Here is a 23215-nt window from a genome sequence, read left to right on the forward strand (position 1 = left end):
GGGTGTTGTTTTACACTACCATAGATAAATTTTAACCAAAGTATGTTATGGAATTTTCATTAAGACCCTAAAGAATCATATCAACTTGTGGAAAATGGGCATCCGATGACATGATGGATTGTAACTGAATTCTACAGACAGTTATTCTACAGTGCTATAAAAAAACACTTGAAAGTGTATTTTGGATGTTTTCTTTGCACTAGTCTGAAAAAAAGAGTTTATGAAAAGCCAAAAAGCTCAAAATCTCAAAACTGACAGATGCATGAAAAAACTGCATTTTTGCCTGTAGTGTCTCACCATAAATGACCTTTGTTATAGTTCATCTCTTTGCATGACCTACAACAGAACCCAGAAACAAGTCGCAAGCACTTCCGCTTCCATTGTACTGAAGTCACTAGTTTTTTTGAATGGGTTTTTGGTCTCATTTCTTCTCTGTTATGCATTCAGACACTGAGTCTGGCCATCGTCTCTCTAAAGGTTTGTTTTAAATGATTTTCTGTCCTCTTACGTTCTTGAATAACTAGCCACCTCCCGTAAAAGTGCTGACGACAAGAGCTGAGTGCAAAGACTCCATCCTGTCCAATACCCAAGATTGTACTCAATCGACATGACATTTCAATCAAATTTAAATAACCTCAGACGGAGCTTCACAGCAACTCGTGAAAAGTCCCAAACGCTTTCCTTTCATTTCTGTTATGGACAGAGAAATTCTGATGACCATGCTATTACAAAAAATTACATGCGGGAAAATATAACCAAGAAAACACACATCTGAAGACCAACATAAAAAAAATTGATCCTGTTTGCTTTCTTAAAACAAGTTTCTGGTTATCAATGTGCATTATTAACACTACTATGTAAAATACTTCTGTAATTTATTATCAAAATTTGAATAACTACACTGCAAAAACGATTTTTCAGAGTTACAAAGATTAAAAGAGAAAGTTTTACAAGAAAATACTGTTTCAGTCTTTAATGTCTTTAAATGTTCAGTCTTTAAATTTTTCACATTTAATTAAGTGTTACTTGCCGTTTCTTTAGGAACTTTGTGAAATGTATCAATTTCTGAGTAAAAATTTATTCAAAGTAAATAATCCTACATTGAAAAGGGTTTGAGGCAGAAACAACTGATTCACAATTTAAGAACCTACAAGCAACACACTGAATTAAATGTAAAATTCTGAAGTAGAAAGACAAAAAATTTATTGTATTTTCTTGTAAAATGTACTCCAGTGATCTTTGTTTTGTTTACTTCAAAATTCATATTCTGAGCATATATTTATGTGTGTGTATGTATATATATATAGATTTTTAATGTTTCTGAAAAAGTCTCCTCTGATCATCAAGGCTGCATTTATTTGATCAAAAATACATTAAAAACAGTAATGCTGTGAAATATTATTACGATTTAAAATAGCTGTTTTTACTCTGTCAATATACTGTAAAATATATATTATTCCTGAGATTACTCCAGTCTTCAGTGTCACATGATCCTTCAGAAATCATTCTAATATGCTGAATGTTTTTACTGAATATCAATTTTCACTTCATAATACATTAAATTATTCACAAATGTTGTTTTATGTTGGCTTGACAGAGACAGTTTTGCCAAGTCATCATGCTGCACGATTAATCTTTAATTTGAGCAAGTTTTCAGCATTTAAATCCATCTTTTTAGAAAAAGTCTTTGCACTTTTCTGATCCAAATGTCAAAAAGCATGTGTATCCACCCGCCACCATTTAACACCAGCCTTAGAAGATCAAATGAGAGAAATTACTCATGGCTGAAATTAGAGTTGGCTTGAGAACGGATGAGTCTGGCCCGACGGCGGGGGGATCATGAAGTCACCGGCCGGCCGGAGAGATCAGAATAGATGTTTGTGTAAATGTCAGAGTGCATCAGCAGCGTTAGGATGACAGTAAACGGCCCTCAGCAGAACAGGGTGTGAGACGCCATATTCACAAACACATTTTCTCAATCCCACGAGGCTTTGAGATGATCAGCGATTCCTTTTGGCATTTCAAAAAGAATAAACTGCGACCAAAAGGGTTTGTGCCGTTTGTGTAACGAGCATAACAACATGAAATCAAAACTGACCCAATTTTCATTCTTAATAAATGTCCCTGCCCATATTGTGAGGGATTCATCAGTGCACATTATTCCAATTCAAAAAATTGCTTTTATGAAAATGTAATCACTTTTGCCGCCTCTGAAACTAATTTTCGGTTTTGCTGATGTAATCAAGGGTGGGAAAAATAATATTAAGCCAACTAGATTTTACATTGCAAAAATTGCAGCCATGAAACTGGTCGCCTGGGCATTGCTATGCAGTTGCTAAGGTGTTTTGTGTGGTTGCCAGGGCATTGCTAATTCTTTGCTTTCTGGACTAAGTCTCAAGTCTCTATTACAAATATATTTTCTACCAAGATGAAATGCAAGAAATTATATTCTGTATCTTATGCATTAGATGGATATGTGCAAAACAATCATGTGTAAAACACCACAGACTGAGGACTCCAGCTGTCACCTGTCTGTTTATAAAACAGGAAGTGTCTGCTGCATGGAAAACAAAGATGCATTTACATCAGAAAGGCTGTAATACAGAAACGGAAACAGCGAAAATAACACGGTAACAGATCCATGGCCCTCTGGAGATTAATTTCAGTGTCTCCACTGCTTCATATGAAATGGAACTATATAACCTCTGATATAAAGTCTAGTTACAGATTCACAAACCTGAAAGGTGAAGAGTGTAATTTCAGCGCCACATGCATTACTAAACAGTTTTCTAAAATAATGACTGTTTTTAAACAGGTTTCTTATACTGCCACTGGGCAGATAAACGGATAGCCCTGCCCCTAACTCTCACTATTGATCCATTGGTTGAGTCAGCTTTGTTGTTTTGGGCTGGTCGAGATGTTTATAAAAATGTATTGAAACCATATTGCACCACAGAGTTACACTTTTGGGGAATTAACTTACAAATGGCTTTGTCATAATTTTCGCTGCATATTAAACTGAGACACATAACCTTTATATATACAGAAAAAAAAAAAAGTCATGTTTTACCCTAAAGTCAAAAGAAAAAAAGATATATGTTAATATAAGTTATATTTTGCATAAAACAAAGCCTTTTTTAACGCTATTAAAATTTTAATGACAATGTAAAAAAAAAAAAAAAATCAGCATAAATTAGTAAGATACATATGTATATATAAACAATACTGAGAGTGACAAAAAACAAAATATTATAAAAAATAAACTAATAAAATAAAATATAATAAAAATATGATAAAAATAACAACTATTATTTATTAATAAATATATAATAATATATATTTAAAAATTGTACAGATTATTGCTTAAATCTATTATTAATATGATTACATTTTAGAATTTTCATTACTGTAATGTAAAAATCTGAGGGTTCTTTCATTATGATTATGGAGAAATTTTGCAAAGCAAAAAACAAAACAAACAAACAAAAACAAAATAATAACGAATAATCTTTCAAAATAGGCTTCATTTTCTTAAATGTCTTAAATGTTTTTGCAAGATTCACCCTTTAAGAGACAGACAGAATTAAATCCAACAGGCATCACAGACACAAAAAAACAAAATTAGCCAGTGCACGTAAATGAGATAGGACTGCATGTTCTTGAGTGGCACCGCGTCCTTTCGTGCTTCTGCTGGAGTCTGTTATGCAGCACTGCGTGTGTTGTTGAGAAAAGGTTGTGAGATTGTGTTCCTCGTAAAGGTTCCTGTGGCTTGTTAAGGGCGCATTCTGTGCCTCGTTAAGCCAGCTGTGTTCCCGCGCTCATCAACGCTACCGGCTGATAGAAACGACACAAACCCAGCTCGCATCAAAACCCCGCTTTTATTCGTGCCTGTCTCTCTCTCTTTCTCCGTCCACCCACGCAGCTCAGAGTTTACAATTCAAATGAAAAGGACCGAGAGTGAAAGAAGGTAGAGAGGTTGCCATGGAGAATATGCCGGTTTGTCATTAATAATCATTCAAAATATTCTCATTCACCCTGAAGTCTGAGAAACAAAGAGACGCGTCTCTCCTACAGGACCTGCGATATCCAGCGCATAAGCAAGTGCTTGCAGGTGTGTCGTAGTGTGTGAGTTTGTGTTTGTCTGTGAATGCAGTCTCCCAAATGCAGGCAAGCAGGTGAAGCGATCAAAAGAAAAGAAACGGATCGAGACAAGACGGGAGAGCAGCCCAGTGCCACGACGAAACCCTCGCAGTAGCGCTTGCTCTTCAAAACCAGAACCAAAACATCTCAACGTGACAGCTTTACTAACCTCGCTTCAGATGATTCCATAACACCTCGCTTACCTTCAGATGTGACTTGCTCAACAATGGATGCTCTGCAGTGAATGGGTGCCATCAGAATGAGAGTCCAAACAGCTGACAAAAAAACATCACAATAATCCACACCACTCCAGTCCATCAGTTAACATCTTGTGAAGTGAAAAGCTGCATGTTTGTAAGAAACGAATCCATCATTAAGACATTTTAACTTTAAACCATTGCTTCTGGCCAAAATACGAGTCCATAATCTATAATAACACTTCCTCCAGTGAAGACTTCCTCCTTTTGTCTCTCACATCAAAATCCACAGATGTATTTGTTTTGAACCGTTTTGGACTGTTTTCACTAGTAAACAATGCTTGATCTGTGCAGATTTCTCTCCTGATTCAGAAAAGACAACTTTTTACTGGAGAAAGTGTTAGTATGGACAGAGGACATATTTCAGCTGGAAGCAATGGTTTGAATTTAAAAATGTCTAAATGATGGACTTGTTCTACAAACACACAGCTTTTGGCTTCACAAGACATTAACTGATGGACTGAAGTGGTGTGGATTACTTGTAGATTATTGTGATGTTTTTATCAGCTGTTTGGACTCTCATTCTGACGGCACCCATTCACTGCAGAGGATCCATTAGTGAGCAAGTGATGTGATGCTACATTTCTCCAAATCTTAACATGCTTCTGTTAACATTAACATGCAAATGCTAAGTTTCGGGTGAACTATTCCTTTAAGATGGTTCATGAAAGATAAAATATGCTGCTGTCTACTCTCCTCAGTACCTAATATTTGGGTAAAAGAGAGAGGGTATATATGAATAAATATTTATTAATGAGCACATGAGCGCATCTTAATATTAATGCCATTAATTCTTAATCGCTACTTACAACCACGCATTATATCCATGAGGGTGACTAAATGATTTTTGGGTAAACTATCCCTTTAAGAACAAAAGTTCCATTTAGAACCATGACATCATTGGAGAACATTTCCAAATTCCACTGAGAACATTTTTAGATACAGTATCATTCTAAGACTTAGCATGTGTGATGAGCTCCTCAGATCTCCTCAAACTGAATTTATTCTATTTCTCTTTCTGCTCGTCTCTAATATTCTTCTCCTAATCGTGCTATTTGGCTTTCTCGCCGTTACGGCCGTCTCTCACTCACCCGCCCCTCTCCATCTCTCACGCTCTTCCAGCGCTCGTCTCATGCCACTTTTTCTGCTTTTAAATTCCACCCAATTTAGTTAAACTAATCTCTCTTCCATCCTTCAATCACTCTTTCCACAGCTGCTTATTCCTGAGAGGAGACGAGAGAGACGGTACAAGATGCGCAGACCGAGAGAGAGAGAGAGAGAGAGAGAGAGAGAGAGAGACGGATGTGAGCGTAGGAAGAGAGCTGAAGTCCTTGAGATCTTAAGTGAAGGTTACACTCCACCACACACACACACACATACAATTACAAACACACAAACACATTCTGTACTGAATGCTGATTAGAACACAATGGCTTCATTTACCATGACTACTGTGTGCGCTTTCCCAGCATGCTTTAGCCATAACATATCCCTCAGTGTCTGATGTCAGTGATGCCAAACGTCAATGGCATCTTATAACAAATCAAAATGTGTCAAATTTGAACGTGTGCATATTTAAATTGCACAAAGGAGATCTGAGATACTATGGAAGAGGAAGAGGTGAATAATGCCTTATATTTCAGTCTGTTTCTCACACTAAACTACTGAACGACTTCAGACAACTTGGAATATAGTGCATGGGTCATATGGACTAATTTTTGGTGCTTTTATGGTGTCGTTTTTGGAGCTTTACAGCCCCTAGTTACCATTCATTTGAACTGTGAACATTCAAAATGCCTTGTATAGTGTTGTACTGAAAAAATAGTTACGCTGGTTTGGAACAAAATGAGGGATAATTAACCTAAAAATGAATATTTTCTTGCACAAGAGCATGATGACCACTACAGAAAGTTCAAGCATGGAAGAATTTGACAACCAGTTAAAAACACTTTCAGCTATAAAAACACTTTTTCTGCATGCAGCATGCACAAATACTGCTCATTATATCGTTTTTAGTCTATTTTATATAAACACACTCTTTATTCAAAGGTTTGCATAAAGAATATTAAGAAATTAATATTTTTATCCAGCAAGGATGCATTAAATTGATCAAAAATCACAGGAAAGGCATTTATAACTTTACAAATTTCAAATACATGCTGTTGTTTTAAATGATCTATTCATCAAAGACTCTTGAAAAAATGTGTCATGGTTCCCACAAAAATAATCAACATTGATAATAATCAGAAATGTTTCTTGAGCAGCAAATCAGCATATTAGAATGATTTCTGAAGGATTATGTGACACTGAAGACTGGAGTAATGATGCTGAAAATTCAGCTTTGATCACAGGAATAAATTACATTTTACAATATATTCAAATAGAAAACAGTTATTTAAAATGGTAAAAAATATTTCATACTATTATTGTTTTTACTGTATTTTTGATCAAATAAATGCAGCCTTGGTGAGCATAAGAGACTTCTTTCAAAATCGTTACAAAATCTTAGTGATTCCAAACCTTTCACCAGTAGTGTGCATATATATATATAGAGTGTTTTTTTTCTATTGAGAATGTGAGTTTTATATATATATATATATATATATATATTTATATATATATATATTCAAGGGCGTATATATATATATAAAACTCACATTCTCAATAGAAAAAAAACACTCTCAACCTATTACAGCATGAGTCAGTGTGTGAGTGTGTGTTAAATTTTATTTATTTTGTCTGTTCATTAACAGGTATGTCAGGGTGATCATCTTCTTGTCCTTTTCTCTTATTTCTCTTTATGTGTGTGTGTGTGTGTGTGTGTGCAAGTTTTACACTGTGCCATCTTAATTAAGTCCGGGACACATTCCAGGTCCTCAGCTTTGGGGACCAGACAGTAAAAGTGCTTACAACCCTGAACCTCTCTAACACACACACACACACACAGTCTCTTGAGTCTCAGAGATCAGACGTGGAGTGGGGGTGTACAGCGGGATGAAAGGAGAGCGAGTGGAGTGGGGGGAAGGAAGTACATCTCGTGAATGTGTGTGTGTGTGCGTGTGTGTGTGAGACCTCAGAGGAAAAGAAACATGTTAAGGTATAAGAACAGAGTCGTAAGCCTGGAGCATCAGAAGAGCAGAGCTATAACTACAACTAAAACTTACATAGAAACTATTGCTTTAAAAAAGTATAAACTATAAAATGTGAAGTTAACAAAAACCTAACACTCAATAAAAAAAATAAAAATTAAAAAAACATTTGAACTGAAGTGCAAATGTAAAATCAGGAAACAATCCCATTCATCTCAATGGTAGTTGCTTGACTTGAGCACTATTTGCTCACTCAAGTCAGTCACCTGAGCAGTAAATGTCATGTGTGATAAGGGCGTAGGTTTGATTTTGTCATTGGTGGGGACATAACAGCAGACAACAGACATTTCATTGTTTGATCAAAATTATTGCTAGGGACAATTTAGTCGCTGGATATTGGTAGGATCATGTCATAGCGTCTCTACTAAATTCCACAGCCTTGAAATCATAACAAGCGATGGCTGACTTTGAAACTATAGTTCTCTCCTTAAATATGAAACAACAGATTAATCAAAATTTCACAAAAAGCTTATGGACGTAAATTATAAAACAAGTCAGTTATTGAAGTGAGTTGCTGTTTTTGTCACTCTTCTGAGAAAGTTTCATTCACTTGTTTGGTACCCACACAGAGAAATTCTGGTCAGATTTTTTAATGTTCATCTGATCTCATTTTGAAAGTGACTTTTCTTTCTGTTTTAAAGATGTTTTTTTTGGATTGTTTGACTACTCAAAAGAGAATATAGGAAAATATAACTTAATTCATTTGTTTCTTGCTAGCCACATATTACACAAACAAAAAATCTGGCTCTAAAACTCTCTTTTCTTTATTCAAAGTTGATCTAAAGTTTTGCTAATCCTAAAGCTCTATAATGATCGGTCCGTGTACGTTGCGTTCATTCGTTTTTTGATTAAATATTGAAAATAGAAACATGAGAACACGGCACCATTTTCATTTTTCGTTTTGTCAAAAAAATGAAAAAACAAGAAATCGCCTTGATTTGCCGTTTTACATTCAGGGTGAAAATGGATAAACAGCTCGAATGTTCGATTTCCACGTGTGGAGGGAATGAAACGCCCATTTCACTGATTGGTCAAGCAAAATGAAGCGGTGCCGTCATCATGTCGTCTTCAGTTTTGTGCAATAGAATAAAAGCATTTATTGCAACTCCTGCGTTCATCTCCCTCTCATCAAACAACCAGACTAACAAGTGGCTTGACACAAACCATACTGGGGCAGCGCCTAGACAAGGGCTTTACTCCTGTGTAGGCATAGATTCTCTATGGCAAATATTAGGTGCTTATTGCAGAAATATGTATGTATCTCAGATCTGCCACCACGTTACCCTTTTAGTCTATTTCTTTGGCTCACAGCCCATTTTATTTAGCTGTCCAGTTATCAAAATCTGTGTGGCAAAGCTGCGTGACATTTACATTATAGTAAACATTTACATTATAGTGAAGTGCAGACCAGTATTGATTTTAGCGTGAGTTTTTTTTTCATTGAGAAGTTTATATGATACTGTCATTATCTGACGGCATGTTACACATGTATATAATGCATGCTATTTTTATAGAAAAGGGCATTTTTCTAACTTTATAAAATATGTCTGTCACCTTTAATATTAAATTCCTGAATTTAGTCAATATTTGAAAAATATGACATTATAGGTGTTACCAATTAAATCAGTACCAGGCAAAGCCATCTTTGCACTGTGGCACAGAAGCTGCATCTTAAGTTAATGTATTTACAGAATTAGTGCTGCTCAGACAGTAGTAAATGCATTAACACAACAATTTCATTATGGAATGAGATTGTTTTAAACAAAAACATTTTGAGTAGCCTACAGAAATATGAAATGAGTGACAAAATGAAACAACTGGATAGGCTACTTGAATTATGAAGGTTAGATCGCCAGTAGGTGGCGGCAAGTCATTGTGTTGATGAATGAGTCATAGAGTCATTAATTCAACCGATTCGTTCAAAATGCAGATTTTTTTCAGGAGCAAAGCAAATGGGTCATTGAACCACTCACTCAAACGATTCATTCAAAGACTCGGATTCATTCAAGAACGAAACGCCTGTGTTTTAAGTCAAATAAAACAGACTGTTTTGTGTCTAAAATTAAATCAATTTATACTCATTATTAATGAAACTGTACTGTCTAAAATAAAAGTTATGACTGCTGGATATACTAAAATCAATACTGCTCTGCGCTTCACTATAAAGTAAATGCATTCGCCCAGTGTTGTCCAGTGCGTCACGCAGCCTTGTCACACAGATTTTGATAACTGGACAGCTAAATAAAATGTGCGGTGCGCCAAAGAAATAGACTAAAAGGGTAATGTAGCTGCAGATCCGAGCTACATACATATTTCTGCAATAAGCACCTAATAATTGCCATATAGAGTTTATGCCTACACAGAAGTAAACCCCGTTCATTTGTTAGTCTGGTTGTTTGATGAGAGAGAGATGACATGCAGGAGTTGCAATAAACACTTTAACAGCGGAGGACTCGTCTTCTGTTACACAGTACTGAAGACGACATGATGACGGCACCGCTTCATTTTTGCTTGACCAATCAGTGAAATGGGGCGTTTCATTCCCTCCCACGCGTGAAAATCGAACATTCGATCTGTTTATCCATTTTCTACCCCTGAATGTAAAAACGGCAAATCAAGGCGATTTCTTGTTTTTTCATTTTTTTGGCAAAACGAAAAATGAAAATGGTGCCGTGTTCTCATGTTTCTATTTTCAATATTTAATCAAAAAACGAATGAACGCAACGTACACGGACCATGATCCTATGTGTCCTCTTAAAGTTGATTAAAAAAAAATGGTTACGTCACTTTTACTATTATAAAACCATGGTTAATTTTCTTAAGGAATTTGTATTTGTGTTTTCTTTCTTTCTAATTTGTTTGGTTTTTATACCTGTACTGCTTTAATGGTTTGATGTTTTGTACAGTTTCGTAAAAAAAAAAAAAAAAAAAAAAAGATTAATGATACGCGCTTCGAATTTCCGATCTGAATCAAAAGATTCACGATCCGTGATCCATAGTCCCGATTGGAATAGTGATTCGCGAACCATCATTTCAGGTGAATTCGTGAAATGATTCGTGAGCCCATTTCGAACTTCCGAACTGAATCAGAAAAATTACGAACCTGCTTCAAAAGATTCAGGAACCTGCTCCAATGTTCCGAATCAAATGATTCGCATTATGCAAAGTTCCGACCTAAATAAAATCTGAATGTAAAAAGAGTAAATGGGAGAAGCAGATGAACACAAAACAGCAGTACAACAGAAAGTTAACAACATGAAGTAAAGAGGTTAAACATTATCATTCAGTTGAACTGTGCTCGTATGTTTTAAACACTTCAGCTACCTTATATGTTCTTATTCCGCACGTGTTTTAAATGAAAATCAGTACATTATATTATACTAGTCCATTTCACACTTTCAAGAGCCTTAAAAAAACTGAATGATGCTTTTTGCCCTCATAAACGTGACACAATTGAAAAGAAAAATTATAATAACCTTGTAGTGGAGATATATATGCTTGCATGATGCACAAATCCATCAACAGATCATTTTAGTCACACTCTGATGTTTTTCTTTTGCTTTTGCTCTTTACAGATGTCCACACACATACTTCACAAACATCTTAACGCACAATTCCCATCTGACACTAAAAGAGGCCACACTGACAGAATACATGTGACACTTCTGTAACAGACACCATGAACATCACGCCTCAATGCTGTCGTGTGTGTGTGTGTGTGTCTGTGTGTGTGAACAGCACTGCACTGATGCAGAATCTAAAGTAGCATGGCAAAACAAATCATATTTTAGCTATGAGTTTGCAGTTTGAATTGAATGTTAACGTCATTACTGTGATAAAAAAACATAAGCAACAGACCACCATTGCATGCCTTTTCACCATACATGGAAAACGGACAGCTTGACCATTGCAGTCAGATTCATAAATGAATGACTCTTTGAGAAGGTCATTTAAAGAATCGGATCATAAAACTCACAAGTTGAATCAGTCTAATTAATTTCTTGCTGGAAAAAAAAAAAATAATAAAAAAAGGATTCCTGCAATAAATTGGTTAAAAATAATCCCAAATTGATAATGAATTACTTGCTTAACTTACTTGCTGAACTAACCCTTAGTTCACCCCAAAATTAAAATTATGTCATTAATTACTCACCCTCATGTCGTTCCAAACACGTATGAGCTTCGTTCATCTTCGGAACACAAATTTAGATATTTTTGATGAAATCTGAGAGCTATCTGACCCTCCATAGACAGCAACACAACTGAAATGTTCCCAAGTCCAGAAACGTAATAAATACATCGGTAAAACATCGGCGAGTAATTAATGGCATGAATTAGTCACTGAACCCAATTCACAAACCGAAGACTCTGATTCTTGCAATGAATCATTCAAAAAGACAAGTTAAAACACTCTAATGATTTGCTGAATGACTCTTTGATCAGATTCCTGTTATGAATTGGTTAAAGAAACGAATGACTCTTATGATCTAATTCTTGCAATGAATTTTCGAAAAGACTGACAAGTTGAAGTTGAATTAGTCTAATGAATAAGTCACTGAATCCAGTCCACAAGCAAAAGAATCTTATGACGTGATTCTTGTAATGAATCAGTCAAAATGACTCAGCTGAATGAGTCTGAATCCACTCACCGACTCACATCTGGATGTTTATACAGTATGCTAATGTAAATGAAACACTCACCCTCGGTGTGGATGGCAGATACGTAGGTCCAGTTGTATCTCTTCACTATGTCCACCATGGCTCTGGCCTGCTGGGCGTCCGATGGCACGACCCTCATGAAGTATTTGTAGAGTGATTTGTCACTGAGGTCCATACTGGTGGCAGAGTACGCGATCTGCGGGATATTAAACAGCTGCAGCAAATTCTGCACTTGAATGGCCACAGAACTCGAACCCGGACCGATCAGCCCCACGATTGGCTTCTTGCCCTTCATGGGCGTGGCTTCGGGATCGGCACACTTGGCCCCGCCCCCAGCCTCCTCGCTTTCGTCGGCGGCGACGAGCGAGTCCCGTATGAACTCAATGCTTTGCTCCAGAGCGACGGCGGAATGCCAGCAGGAGTCTCGGATCTCGCAGCCCAGCGTGACGTTGGGGAGGAGTTTGGGGTCAGCGTTGATTCGGTCCAGCGTGTGCATCATGGCCTCCACACGCTGGATGCCGTACTGCTCCCGAACCGCCCCGCATTTGCGCTCGTGCACTTTGTCGGCCGGCGGCTGGTGGTGGACGGAGAAGAGGGCACCGATGATGATGTCACCGGGAATGTGGGCCACAACGCGCCGCTCGCTGGCCTGGCCTGCCTTCGCCAGTGACGCCAGTAGCAACATCGCAAAGAGATACAGGCTGACCATTTCGGAGTAAATTAGAGGCCGTGTCTTTGTTCCGGTTTGGGCCAAAGACACAATCACAGTGAGGAAGTTCAGTCCAGTTGCTTTGTTCCTTCTCTGAACTTTCTGTATCTGATTACACAAAAAGGGGATTCTGGAATCATGCGGCTTTGAACCGTGCTGTCATTTGTCCGAGAGCTTCTATGACGACCCTGAGCAGGATGCTGGGTCGTTGCCGTGGCAACCTGGAGCTGGGGACGGCATGAGATGAGGGGCCTCATAACCTTGAATGAGAGGAGATGGACACAGCAATGTTATTACATCCACATAAACAGACAAAACACGGGAAATGTACACTGGAAAAATTATTCATACATTATAAATTACACATTTTACAAGAAAATACTATTTCAGTCTTTCTGCTTCAAAATTTCACACTTGATTCAACGTCTTTGCAATTTTTTTTTAAATTAATTAGAACAATTAAACTTTAATATTTGTAAATTTACTAGCAATTTCTGAATGAAAATCGTTTTTACACCAATCTTAAACTTTTACATTCAATATTTGATAACATCGTTCTACAGGAAAGTTGTTTTTAAAACACAAACCTGTGATACAATTGGTGTAGGATTTACTTAGTTTTGGAGTAGAAAGTCTAAAATAGTATTTTCTTAAAACATACTCAAATATTTTTGTTTAACTGACTTTACAACTTTAAACATATTTGTAATTATTTGTGAAATTAACTAGCAATTTCTGGGTAAAAGTAAATCCAACAACAATTTTATTTTACACCAATTTTTGTCACACTGTTATGTTTTAAACAGCTTTCCAGCAGAATGATGTCATCAAAAATTTATTTTTTACACCAACTCTCATCAACTTAAATTAGGTTTAATCTTGTATAAACTTTAAAATGAAGTTGACATTAGTTAAATTATTTTAATGAGTTGATGTAATGGAAAAACATGTTGCCATGAATTATTGATTATATTTTTACAGTATATGTTGGAATTTTACTTTGGAAAAGGGAACTTTCAGAATACATTGTCAAAACTAAAGTACCAGTATACCTCTGAAAACAAATGAACACAACAAAACCATTCTGGAATACAAGGGTTGACTAATGAATTAATTTTAGCAGAAAGGAAAAAATTGTTTTTTGTAATAATTCATGAAATATACTAGCAATTTCTGAGTGAAACGGTTTCAACATCAATTTTTTTTGTGTGTATATGGTTGCAAGTTCATCTCTGATGTAGATGTTTCAGTGTGCCATGATGTTTTGTTTGAATATAACGTGTGTGCTGGGTCTGAAAGTGCAACAAAAAACGTTGCTACAAGGCTGTCAACAGACATTCAAGAATAGCCATATTGGCTGTCAGACCCATTCATTCCAAGTGCAGACCACATAGAGACCAAAAATGAGGTGACAATTTTTCACAATAACAACAGGAGAGCATTTACAGAATTAATGGACTTGCACTGCATGGTTTTCACAAGCAACTCATTTTAGTCTCACAGCAATGGCATCTGTATAAATAAAGACCAGCATAAATGAATTCCGTCATTCAGCTGCATTCAAGGGCCGGTTTCATTTGCCAAACCGCAGATTGGACCCTGGGTCCTTGTTAAAATGAGGGGTCCATTAGGGAGACGATGAAAAAGCTGCCTCGCTTATAGCAAGAGCTGAATGGAAGAGAAAATAACTAATGCATCACACCGAACCATCCTTCTGCCTCCGGCATAAAAGAAACAATAGGAGGGGAAACAAACTGCAATCCCACAAAAACCTCGCCAACATCAGGCATTCGCATTGAAATCGTGCTGGCATTTAATGCACACTTCATTCAAATGAATGCAAATGTCAGGCTGATAGGGCAGAGAGCTCCACTCAAACATCGAACGGGACGGATGGAGAGTGAACGACCTTGCCGTTGATCACCGAGAGAACGGGAGCTTTGCGCTGTCCGCGGTGCTGAAACGCATCACACTGCAGTGGCCACAGAACTCCATGTGCTCAAATGCATCTCATAAACAACCCCCTGTATCTCCTCAGTCTTGTTAAGACATTGCATATTTAACATTGCAAATATAACATTCGTACTAAGTCACACATGCAATGCATATGAAATTGCACATGATACATTCCCAGTTAAGTCATACTGGGACCCATGCAACCGATATGCTCGCGGTCGGTCGATAATCTGCAGAGAGCGAAACACAGAAAGAGAGCGCGCGTTCCTCATTCCAGAACATCATCGCTTCCACAGATCCAAACTCGCGCGCAGAGCGTGTGTCCGTGCACAGGTTGTCTGTGGTGATGTTCTGGTGACGGTCCTTCTTACCTGCCCGCGCCACAATCCACTAAGGTCACGGATGGCGCGTGCTTTCCACAGGTGTATCGTCAGAGATTTGGGGTCGGTAGCCCGGTAAACTGCGGAGCACCGGAGAGCCACAGCTGTAGTGTCGTCTCGTCTTCTTGTCACGCACTAACACTGCCGAAGCGTGATCAGCCACACACATCCCAGTCCGCGACTCAACCCCTCCCACCAGTGAACCCGGAGACTGGCTGCATCCAACCGGCCGTGGCACCTGCAAGCCTGCGCTTCTCCTCCTCACGTCTAGCGCTGATGATTTACAGTGATTATTTTATCACTGAATGTTTAAACGTAAGACAAACGACCATGGGGCCGTTTGCGAAACATGCTTTTCTGCTGTTGTGAATGAATGGATGAGGCTCTAACGCAGGTAATGGGGTGCCTGCTTGTGAGTGACAATGATTTAGTTTTGTTTTGAAGCCTCGTCAAGGTGCAAGATCGCATATGTTTTTAAAATGTGAGCGGCCCCACACCAATCCCTGCGGTACCCCACCTCAAACGGACACAAACCAGCAGAAGACCACCACCTTGTGGCACTTCACTATTCGGGACTGAAATGCAAATTACCTCCTTTCAAAGTCTAAGGGATGATGTTTAATTAATTCAGTGGATTTAAAGCTGGAAAGATCAAATACAGGCTTAATTAACACCAGTGTTAATGTATAAGGAGGTAACGTGATGGAAAATGACTGAACTTGCTGCAAAATTAATAGTATAATTCACTCAAAAATAAACACTCTGTCATTATTTAATCACCTTCATGTTGTTCCAAAGGTGTGACTTGCTTTCTTAAGCGGAACATAAAAGACACCCTGAAGAACGTTGGGGTCACGCAAAGATTTTTAAAAACATCTTATTTTCACAACCTTATTTTTAACCTCAGAGCGGGGCATTTGTTACTTGAAAGTGCGAGGCTCCCGGTGTCATTTGCTTCCAGTTATTTTACCTATTCAGATACGTCAAAAAAGGTCTGCTATGCTGCTTGATTTCATAATCTGGTATTTGCTGTTTGTTTTGTTGTTGGTATTTGTCTGGTATTATTTTAATTTATTATCATAATCATAAACACACTTGTTTGTAGCGCAAATATTTTACCGGATATATTTCTAGTTATTTTTTATAGCAGCTAAAGAATCGGAAGTCTCGCACATCCACAGAAAACAGCTTAACTTCCTCGTTGCAAAATATGGTGGCTAGTCTAAAAAAAAAAAAAAAAAGAAAAGAAAGTCATACAAGTTTCGAACGACATGAAAGTGAGTAAATCATAACAACATTTTCATTTTAGGGTAAACTACTGAGACACTATTAATTTAAAATGTTGAATTAAAGAAACGTTTGCTATTTAGTGAATAAAAAGGAAAAAGTCGATTTATTTATTTTAATATTAATTATAATAAAGTTATTTTTGAAAGCAAATTATTCATGTGAGAACATGCTATATAGTGACCATACAGCAAAAGTTTGTTAAGTTACTCACCTTATCAGCAAACTTTATTTTCTGGGGTCTATTTCAAGCTAGCATGACATCGCTAAAGCTTCTACTAGATCTGGAAGAGAGCATCACTGCTATTAATCCACTTTTTAACCATGGCAACGGCAGAATCTCAGTCGTGCACCCGCGGCTTCATTTTCCCGCTCGTTTTCACGCCACAGTTTAAAACACAAAACGGCGCGGTTCGCCGATCAATATCTCGTGTATAACACACCTCTCGTAGCCAAATCGTGCGTCATCATATGTGCAGGCACGAGTGGATAAAGCGGTAGCTGCTTTACAGGATGGGGCTTTTTAGCCAAAGTGGCTTTGGGCTTCGCGCGGGATTAATGTGCCCGCCAACTGCGCGCGGGATTAACGACCGTTAAAAGGGCAAAACCACTTCAGCAGCTTCATGTGATGTTTACCACAATACAGATAGCCTTCCTCGTAAATCTCTCTATATAGGCTATCTCTCTAAATTTAACATTACTCACTTAAAGTCGTAATTTATACCCTCTCGTTTTCGCCCCCTACCTTACCGAGGAAACCATGAACTAGTCGAGACTGGTTTAGGCGCGTCATCTAGCATCGCTGTTCTTGGGAAGTGGCCAACTACTGGTCCTTTCAGTAGGACACAAAATTCAGCCAAACCAGGTAATCTTCTTAATCTCACAATTTCCCATAGCATTTCTCTTAAATGTCTGAGGTGGCGTTTAGTGAGCCCACCACAAGATGGATTACAGCGGAAAATCTGCTTCCATATTCATATGCAAACATCTGAAAAAGAATAAACAATATGCTGAACATTAAGCCCACGCTAAACCCAACAAGCTTTCAGATCTTTCCCAACAAAAGCAAACACATACTGCAAACTAGATGCTGTGAGGGCCGATATAACATATATATTTTTTCATATTATTATACATGTGTATTGTGGAGCTGTCAGAAACACAAAAGCTCAGTAACAAGGTCAAAAGTTTAACTGCATCTATCTATCTATCTATCTATCTATCTATCTATCTATCTATCTATCTATCTATCTATAATACACAATAAAACCACTCTGGAATATTAAAGGTTTACTAATGATTTTAGCAGAAAGGTCAAAATGTGCTCTCAAGACAAGAGTATTCTTCATAATTGTCAGGTTGGGGCATGCTTTTTAGAATACATAGCATTATTAATTACATTGTCTGTCAGCCAAACAATGGTTTGATATGCTAATCATTTAAAGAATCATTTTAGGTTATAATTACTGTTACATTTCACTAAAAAGGCCATTAAACAGGCTATAATATGCTATTTAAAGGAATAGTTTACCCGAAAATGACAATTTGCTGAACTTTTACTCGCCCTCAGGTCATCCAATATGTAGATGAGGTTGTTTCTTCATCAGATGTGGAGAAATGTAGCATCACATCACTTTCTCACCAATGGAAGCTCTGCAGTGAATGGGTGCCGTCAGAATGAGAGTCCAAACAGCTGATAAAAACATCACAATAATCCACAAGTAATCCACACCGCTCCAGTCCATCAGTTAATGTCTTGAACAGTGAAAAGCTGTGTGTTTGTGAGAAATAAAGCCAACATTAAGGCATTTTAACTTTAAACCATTGCTTCTGGCTAAAATAATTTAATCCATTATCCAGAATAATGCTTCCTCCTGTAAAAAAGTCCGTCTCCTGTTGTCTCTCACATCAAAATCCACCCACATATTTGTTTAGAGCTGTTTTGCACTGTTTTGGCTTGTAAATGGTGCTTGATCTGTGCAGATTTCTCTCCTGATTAAGACCAGACCACTTTTCACTGGAGAAAGCATTTCCTGTTTCTTTAATGGCAACATACTCCGCTATTGGAGCAAGTTTGTCATAAAAGCTCAGAACATGTTAAATGATCTTTTTTCCAAAACAATAAAGGTGTGAAACGTTACACATTATTCACTCAAAACAGATTCTTTTAGAATTGCACATACATAATATTTTAGAACAATTAATACAACTGGCCAAAACCATTACTATAAATACTAGAGCAAAGCACTGAAATGTTACCCTGGACCTCAAAACCAGTCTTAAGTCGCTGGGGTATATTTGTAGCAATAGCCAAAAATACATTGTATGGGTCAAAATTGTCGATTTTTCCTTTGATGCCAAAAATCATTAGGACATTAAGTAAAGATCATGTCCCACGAAGATATTTTGTAAATTTCTTACCGTAAATGTATCAAAATGTAATTTTTGATTAGTAATATGCATTGCTAAGAACTTCATTTGAACAACTTTAAAGGTGATTTTCTCAATATTTAGATTTTTTTGCACCCTCAGATTCCAGATTTTCAAACAAACCATACATCAATGGAAAGCTTATTTATTCAGCTTTCAGATGATGTATAAATCTCAATTTCGAAAAAAATTGACACTTTGACAAAGGTTTTGTCGTCCAGGGTCACAAATCACGTGACCCATCTGATCCCTGTTTACTTGACCGCTGGTTGTTCATCCAAACGCTCAGAGACGCAGCAACCAGCGCTGGAATGCTGCTAATAGCATTATGCTTGTTAATTATAGAATTAGCATGATTGAGACCGCAGAGTGTAGGCTTGTAATAAATTACACTCAGATGCTGGAAAGCTTCCTAAACGCTTCTTAGAAAGTACAAGAGTAATTGTTCAATGGCTTTTGGGGTCAGGTTACTATGGCAACCCTCCCAACCGCTATTAAAGGCGTAATGACGAGTAATCAGAGGCTCAAGTGTGTAATTGAGTCCTCATGCACATGCAAGAATACACACACACACACACACATTAAGTCAAGCAAACTTCAAAACAGTACAACATTCAAAGTTCAAACCAGACCAGAACACACACATAAACACACACTTGTAATTTAAACAGAAATCATTCATGAAGGACATGTCAGCTTCCTGAATTACTCTTTAACACACTCACACACACTCAGAAGTTGGACACGTGCGTGGGAAGAGCCGGTGTGAGAGTGACTCACGGTCTGCTGCGCCGCTTCATGGAGTCACATTAAAGGCTGTTCTGGCGGCGCGCACTGGCTGTGAATTACAGAGGCTTTAGGGAGGGTCTGAAACCTGTAATTAAGGCTTGACACCCACTAAAAAGTACATATTATTTATTTAAAAGCAAATATTCTTTTTTACTTTTCAACAGCAAAGTTTCAGTAATGACAAAACTAAAACTTGCCACTAAATATAGTCGCGTTCTGAAGTAACCATGGCAACTGTTGTTGCACCAAAAGGATGTAATCAAATATTAAGGACAAGGAGGAGCCAAAACAGACAAGTTAGGAAACAATAATGAGAAAAATTTTTAACTACTACTCTGAACAAGACAAGTATTGCTTTTTTCTTTCTTTTTTTAAATCACATCATTATACATTTACATATGATACACACAAAAACACACTCACTCTCTCTCTCACAAACACACACACACACACACACATATATATATATATATATATATATATATAAATATATTTATACTTGATTATATATTAAGTATTTATAAGTTTACTAAAACAAACATATAATCAGTATTGCTATTGTTAACTAAAAGTGTTAAAAACATTTTTGTTATTTAAATAAATAAAATATATAAAATATTTAATGAAAAACTTCAACTTAAGCAAAAATTAGCACAAACAATTTAGTAATGTTTACTACTAGTACTAAATTAATAAAACTTAAAATTGCAAGTAAAAATAAATCACAGCTAAACAATATAAACAAACAAACTACAAAATTACTAAGACTAAAATGAATATATATATATATATATATATATATATATATATATACTTATAGGCCTATATATAAAATACAAAGTATATAACAAATACATATGAAATATATTTTAGATGACGTCACAAATCCCTTACTTTGTAATCCCTCCCCTCCAACTCCATTTTGTTAATGAAACGGCAAATTTCCACAATCCAATCAATGATGGATAAAATCAATTCCCTGCATCTGTTACTGTTGTCTATCCGTGTCGCTTGTAAATCTGTCAGCTCACAGAAGTAGGAACAGACTGAACCTCGGCGTGCTTGTGAACTGAAGGCCAGCGGTGATGTTGTGAGTGGGCGGCGTGTGCTGAGAGAGATTATCAGTCTACAAATATGACAAAACCCATAAAAATGACAGTAAATCAATTATTTGATGGTGTCTCAAAATGACATTGACAATCTCTGTTGCCATAGAAACACAGATGATATATAAAGATTCCTGTGTCTGAAAAGCTGCTACCAATAAGTGACGGTTAAAGAGACATGAGAGAAAACGTTTCTCCATTTGCAGCCACATGCAGTTCTGTCAAAACACTCAGAGGTTTGAGTTATCATATATTTCCAGCTTTCAGGGAAAGAACTGTATAGTTTTCAGTGTAGTTTTTTAGTTTTTTGTAACAGAAATGAGCAATTTCAACTTCTAACAAAAGCTAAAATATTACCAATCAGTGTTATAGTAGTAAAATTTAATTTATTATTATTTAATAATTTTAAAGTAATAAGAATAATATTTTGAATAATGTTTATATATATATATATATTTTTTTCTCCGATTTCATTTTAATTTTTCAAAAAATTGTCGTCTTTTTAGTAGTTTAGTAATATATAAAATTTAAACTACAAAAATTCAAATTCAAAACTCAAACTCAAAACTCCTTATTGATATAGTTGTATGTATTGTTAATGTTTTTGAAAGTCTCATGCTCACCAGATCTGCATTTATATTTATTTGATATAAAGGTACAGTAAAAACTGTAAATATTGTGAAATATTATTTGAAATTATTATTTGATCTAAAGTAGCTATTTTCTGTGTAAATGTATTTTAAGATGTAATTTATTTCTGTGATCGAAGCTGAATTTTCAGCATCATTACTCCAGTCTTCAGTGTCACATGATCCTTCAGAAATCATTCTAATATGCTGATTTGCTGCTCAAGAAACATTTCTGATTATTAATGTTGAAAACAGATGTGCTGCCCAATATTTTTGTGGAAACCTTGATACATTTGATTTTTTTTCAGGATTCTTTGATGAATCGAAAGTTCAAAAGAATAGCATTTATTTGAAACAAATCTTTCGTTACTTTAAAAATGCCTTTACTGACACTTTTGATCAATTTAATGCATCCTTGCTGAATAAAAGTATTAATTTCTTTCAAAAATGGTAGTGTATAAACAGTATAACAACTGTGACAACTAGCCCCTTTATTTAAAGCCTTTCATAAACTGTGATTTCCACCATGTAGAATTTAACCCACCCGTGCTGCATTTAACCAAATGAACTGGTCTCATGCATCCAGAGGTCAAACACAGGAGCGTCCACAGAGAAGTGAGAAGCTCTGCTGTGTCCGGTCTCTGAGAGACGAGCCTATAGAGGAGCAGAAATGACTGAAGCGAGCAGAGCGTTGACTCCATTCACTGAGTTTCTTGGCTTTCATCCACAGCTGACTAGCAAAAGATCAACTCACACTGCCGCCTGTAGACCACTCGAGGTACTAAAGTCAAATTCAGTGCTTCTGGAGTATTTGCAGTCAGGCAGCGGGCCAGTGTTGTTTCTAACTGACATGAATAACTATGTTATATTTAGATTACTGCTCTTTCAGATACATATGGTTGTATTTATCAAAACATAAACCATAGAATCTCAAACCAGTATTCATGAACAGGCCTATTAAGCATGATAAAAATAACTTTTTAGACATTTGCAATATGAGCAGTTTGAACTTCTTAAAAATATTTATGTGTTATTTTAGTACAATTTATATACGCTTATAGTTTTTATTAATATTTAGACATTTATTTTTATATTTTTAATTATAAAGTATTAGTATTTTAGTATTAGTATTACAATTTTTGTGGTTTTTATGTATGCATGTCTATATAGTTTTTATTTTTTTATTTCAGTTTGATTTTTTAATTTTTGGTGGGGGAGGTTTGGCTAGTATATCTAATTGGCACAAATAACTATGTTAATACATCTAATTGTATTTATCATGCTAAATCCACAGCTTTTTTCACTGAATCTGAAATGAGAATATTAAGCCTATTAAACAGCTTTTTCTATTTTGCATAACATATTCCCAATCAGTCTCACTTTAGAATCACTTAGATACAGTTTTTTATTTTTATAGTTAAAGTTTTAGTAATTTTTTTGTCTGTTTTTGTCATTTTTAATAAAACGACATGTGCATTCATGCTATCTTTCTTCAAAATGAGGGGCAATTTGGTTATTTTCTCATCAAATGCAACTGCATTTTGACATTTCAAAGTAGCTAAATTCTTTTATGGGCCACTCTTTGCATTATGAATGAAATGCACAAACCGTTTGATTGTGCAGATGACCCCTGACTGCAGAGAGAAAGAAACCCCACGGCTGTAGTAATCCTGTGACGTTCATGCCATTGCTGGATTATCTGGACCTCGTGCTCACTACGCTAA

At 36.5% G+C, this 23215-nt stretch overlaps 1 protein-coding gene across 4 annotated transcripts in view; it reads right to left on the reverse strand.

Annotated features, from left to right (window-relative positions):
• The window catches only part of grm5b (glutamate receptor, metabotropic 5b), a 65540-nt gene extending 48198 nt beyond the window's left edge, over positions 1-17342 (reverse strand). Inside the window, exons 1-3 of one of the 4 annotated variants that reach the window (XM_058799370.1) lie at positions 17288-17342; positions 16752-16821; positions 12248-13174 (exon numbers count right to left, since the gene is read on the reverse strand). In XM_058799370.1, the coding sequence (XP_058655353.1) occupies positions 12248-12914 (667 nt within the window). In that variant the 5' untranslated portion in view covers positions 12915-13174; positions 16752-16821; positions 17288-17342. Of the gene's footprint in view, positions 1-4343; positions 4537-12247; positions 13175-15241; positions 15502-16751; positions 16836-17287 lie in introns of those variants that run through there. The other 3 variants (XM_058799371.1, XM_058799369.1, XM_058799373.1) reach the window with 3 other exon arrangements.
• Positions 17343-23215: the final 5873 nt, after the last annotated feature.

Source organism: Onychostoma macrolepis, chromosome 15 (genome assembly GCF_012432095.1).
Source record: "Onychostoma macrolepis isolate SWU-2019 chromosome 15, ASM1243209v1, whole genome shotgun sequence".
Classification (NCBI taxonomy): Eukaryota; Metazoa; Chordata; class Actinopteri; order Cypriniformes; family Cyprinidae; genus Onychostoma; species Onychostoma macrolepis.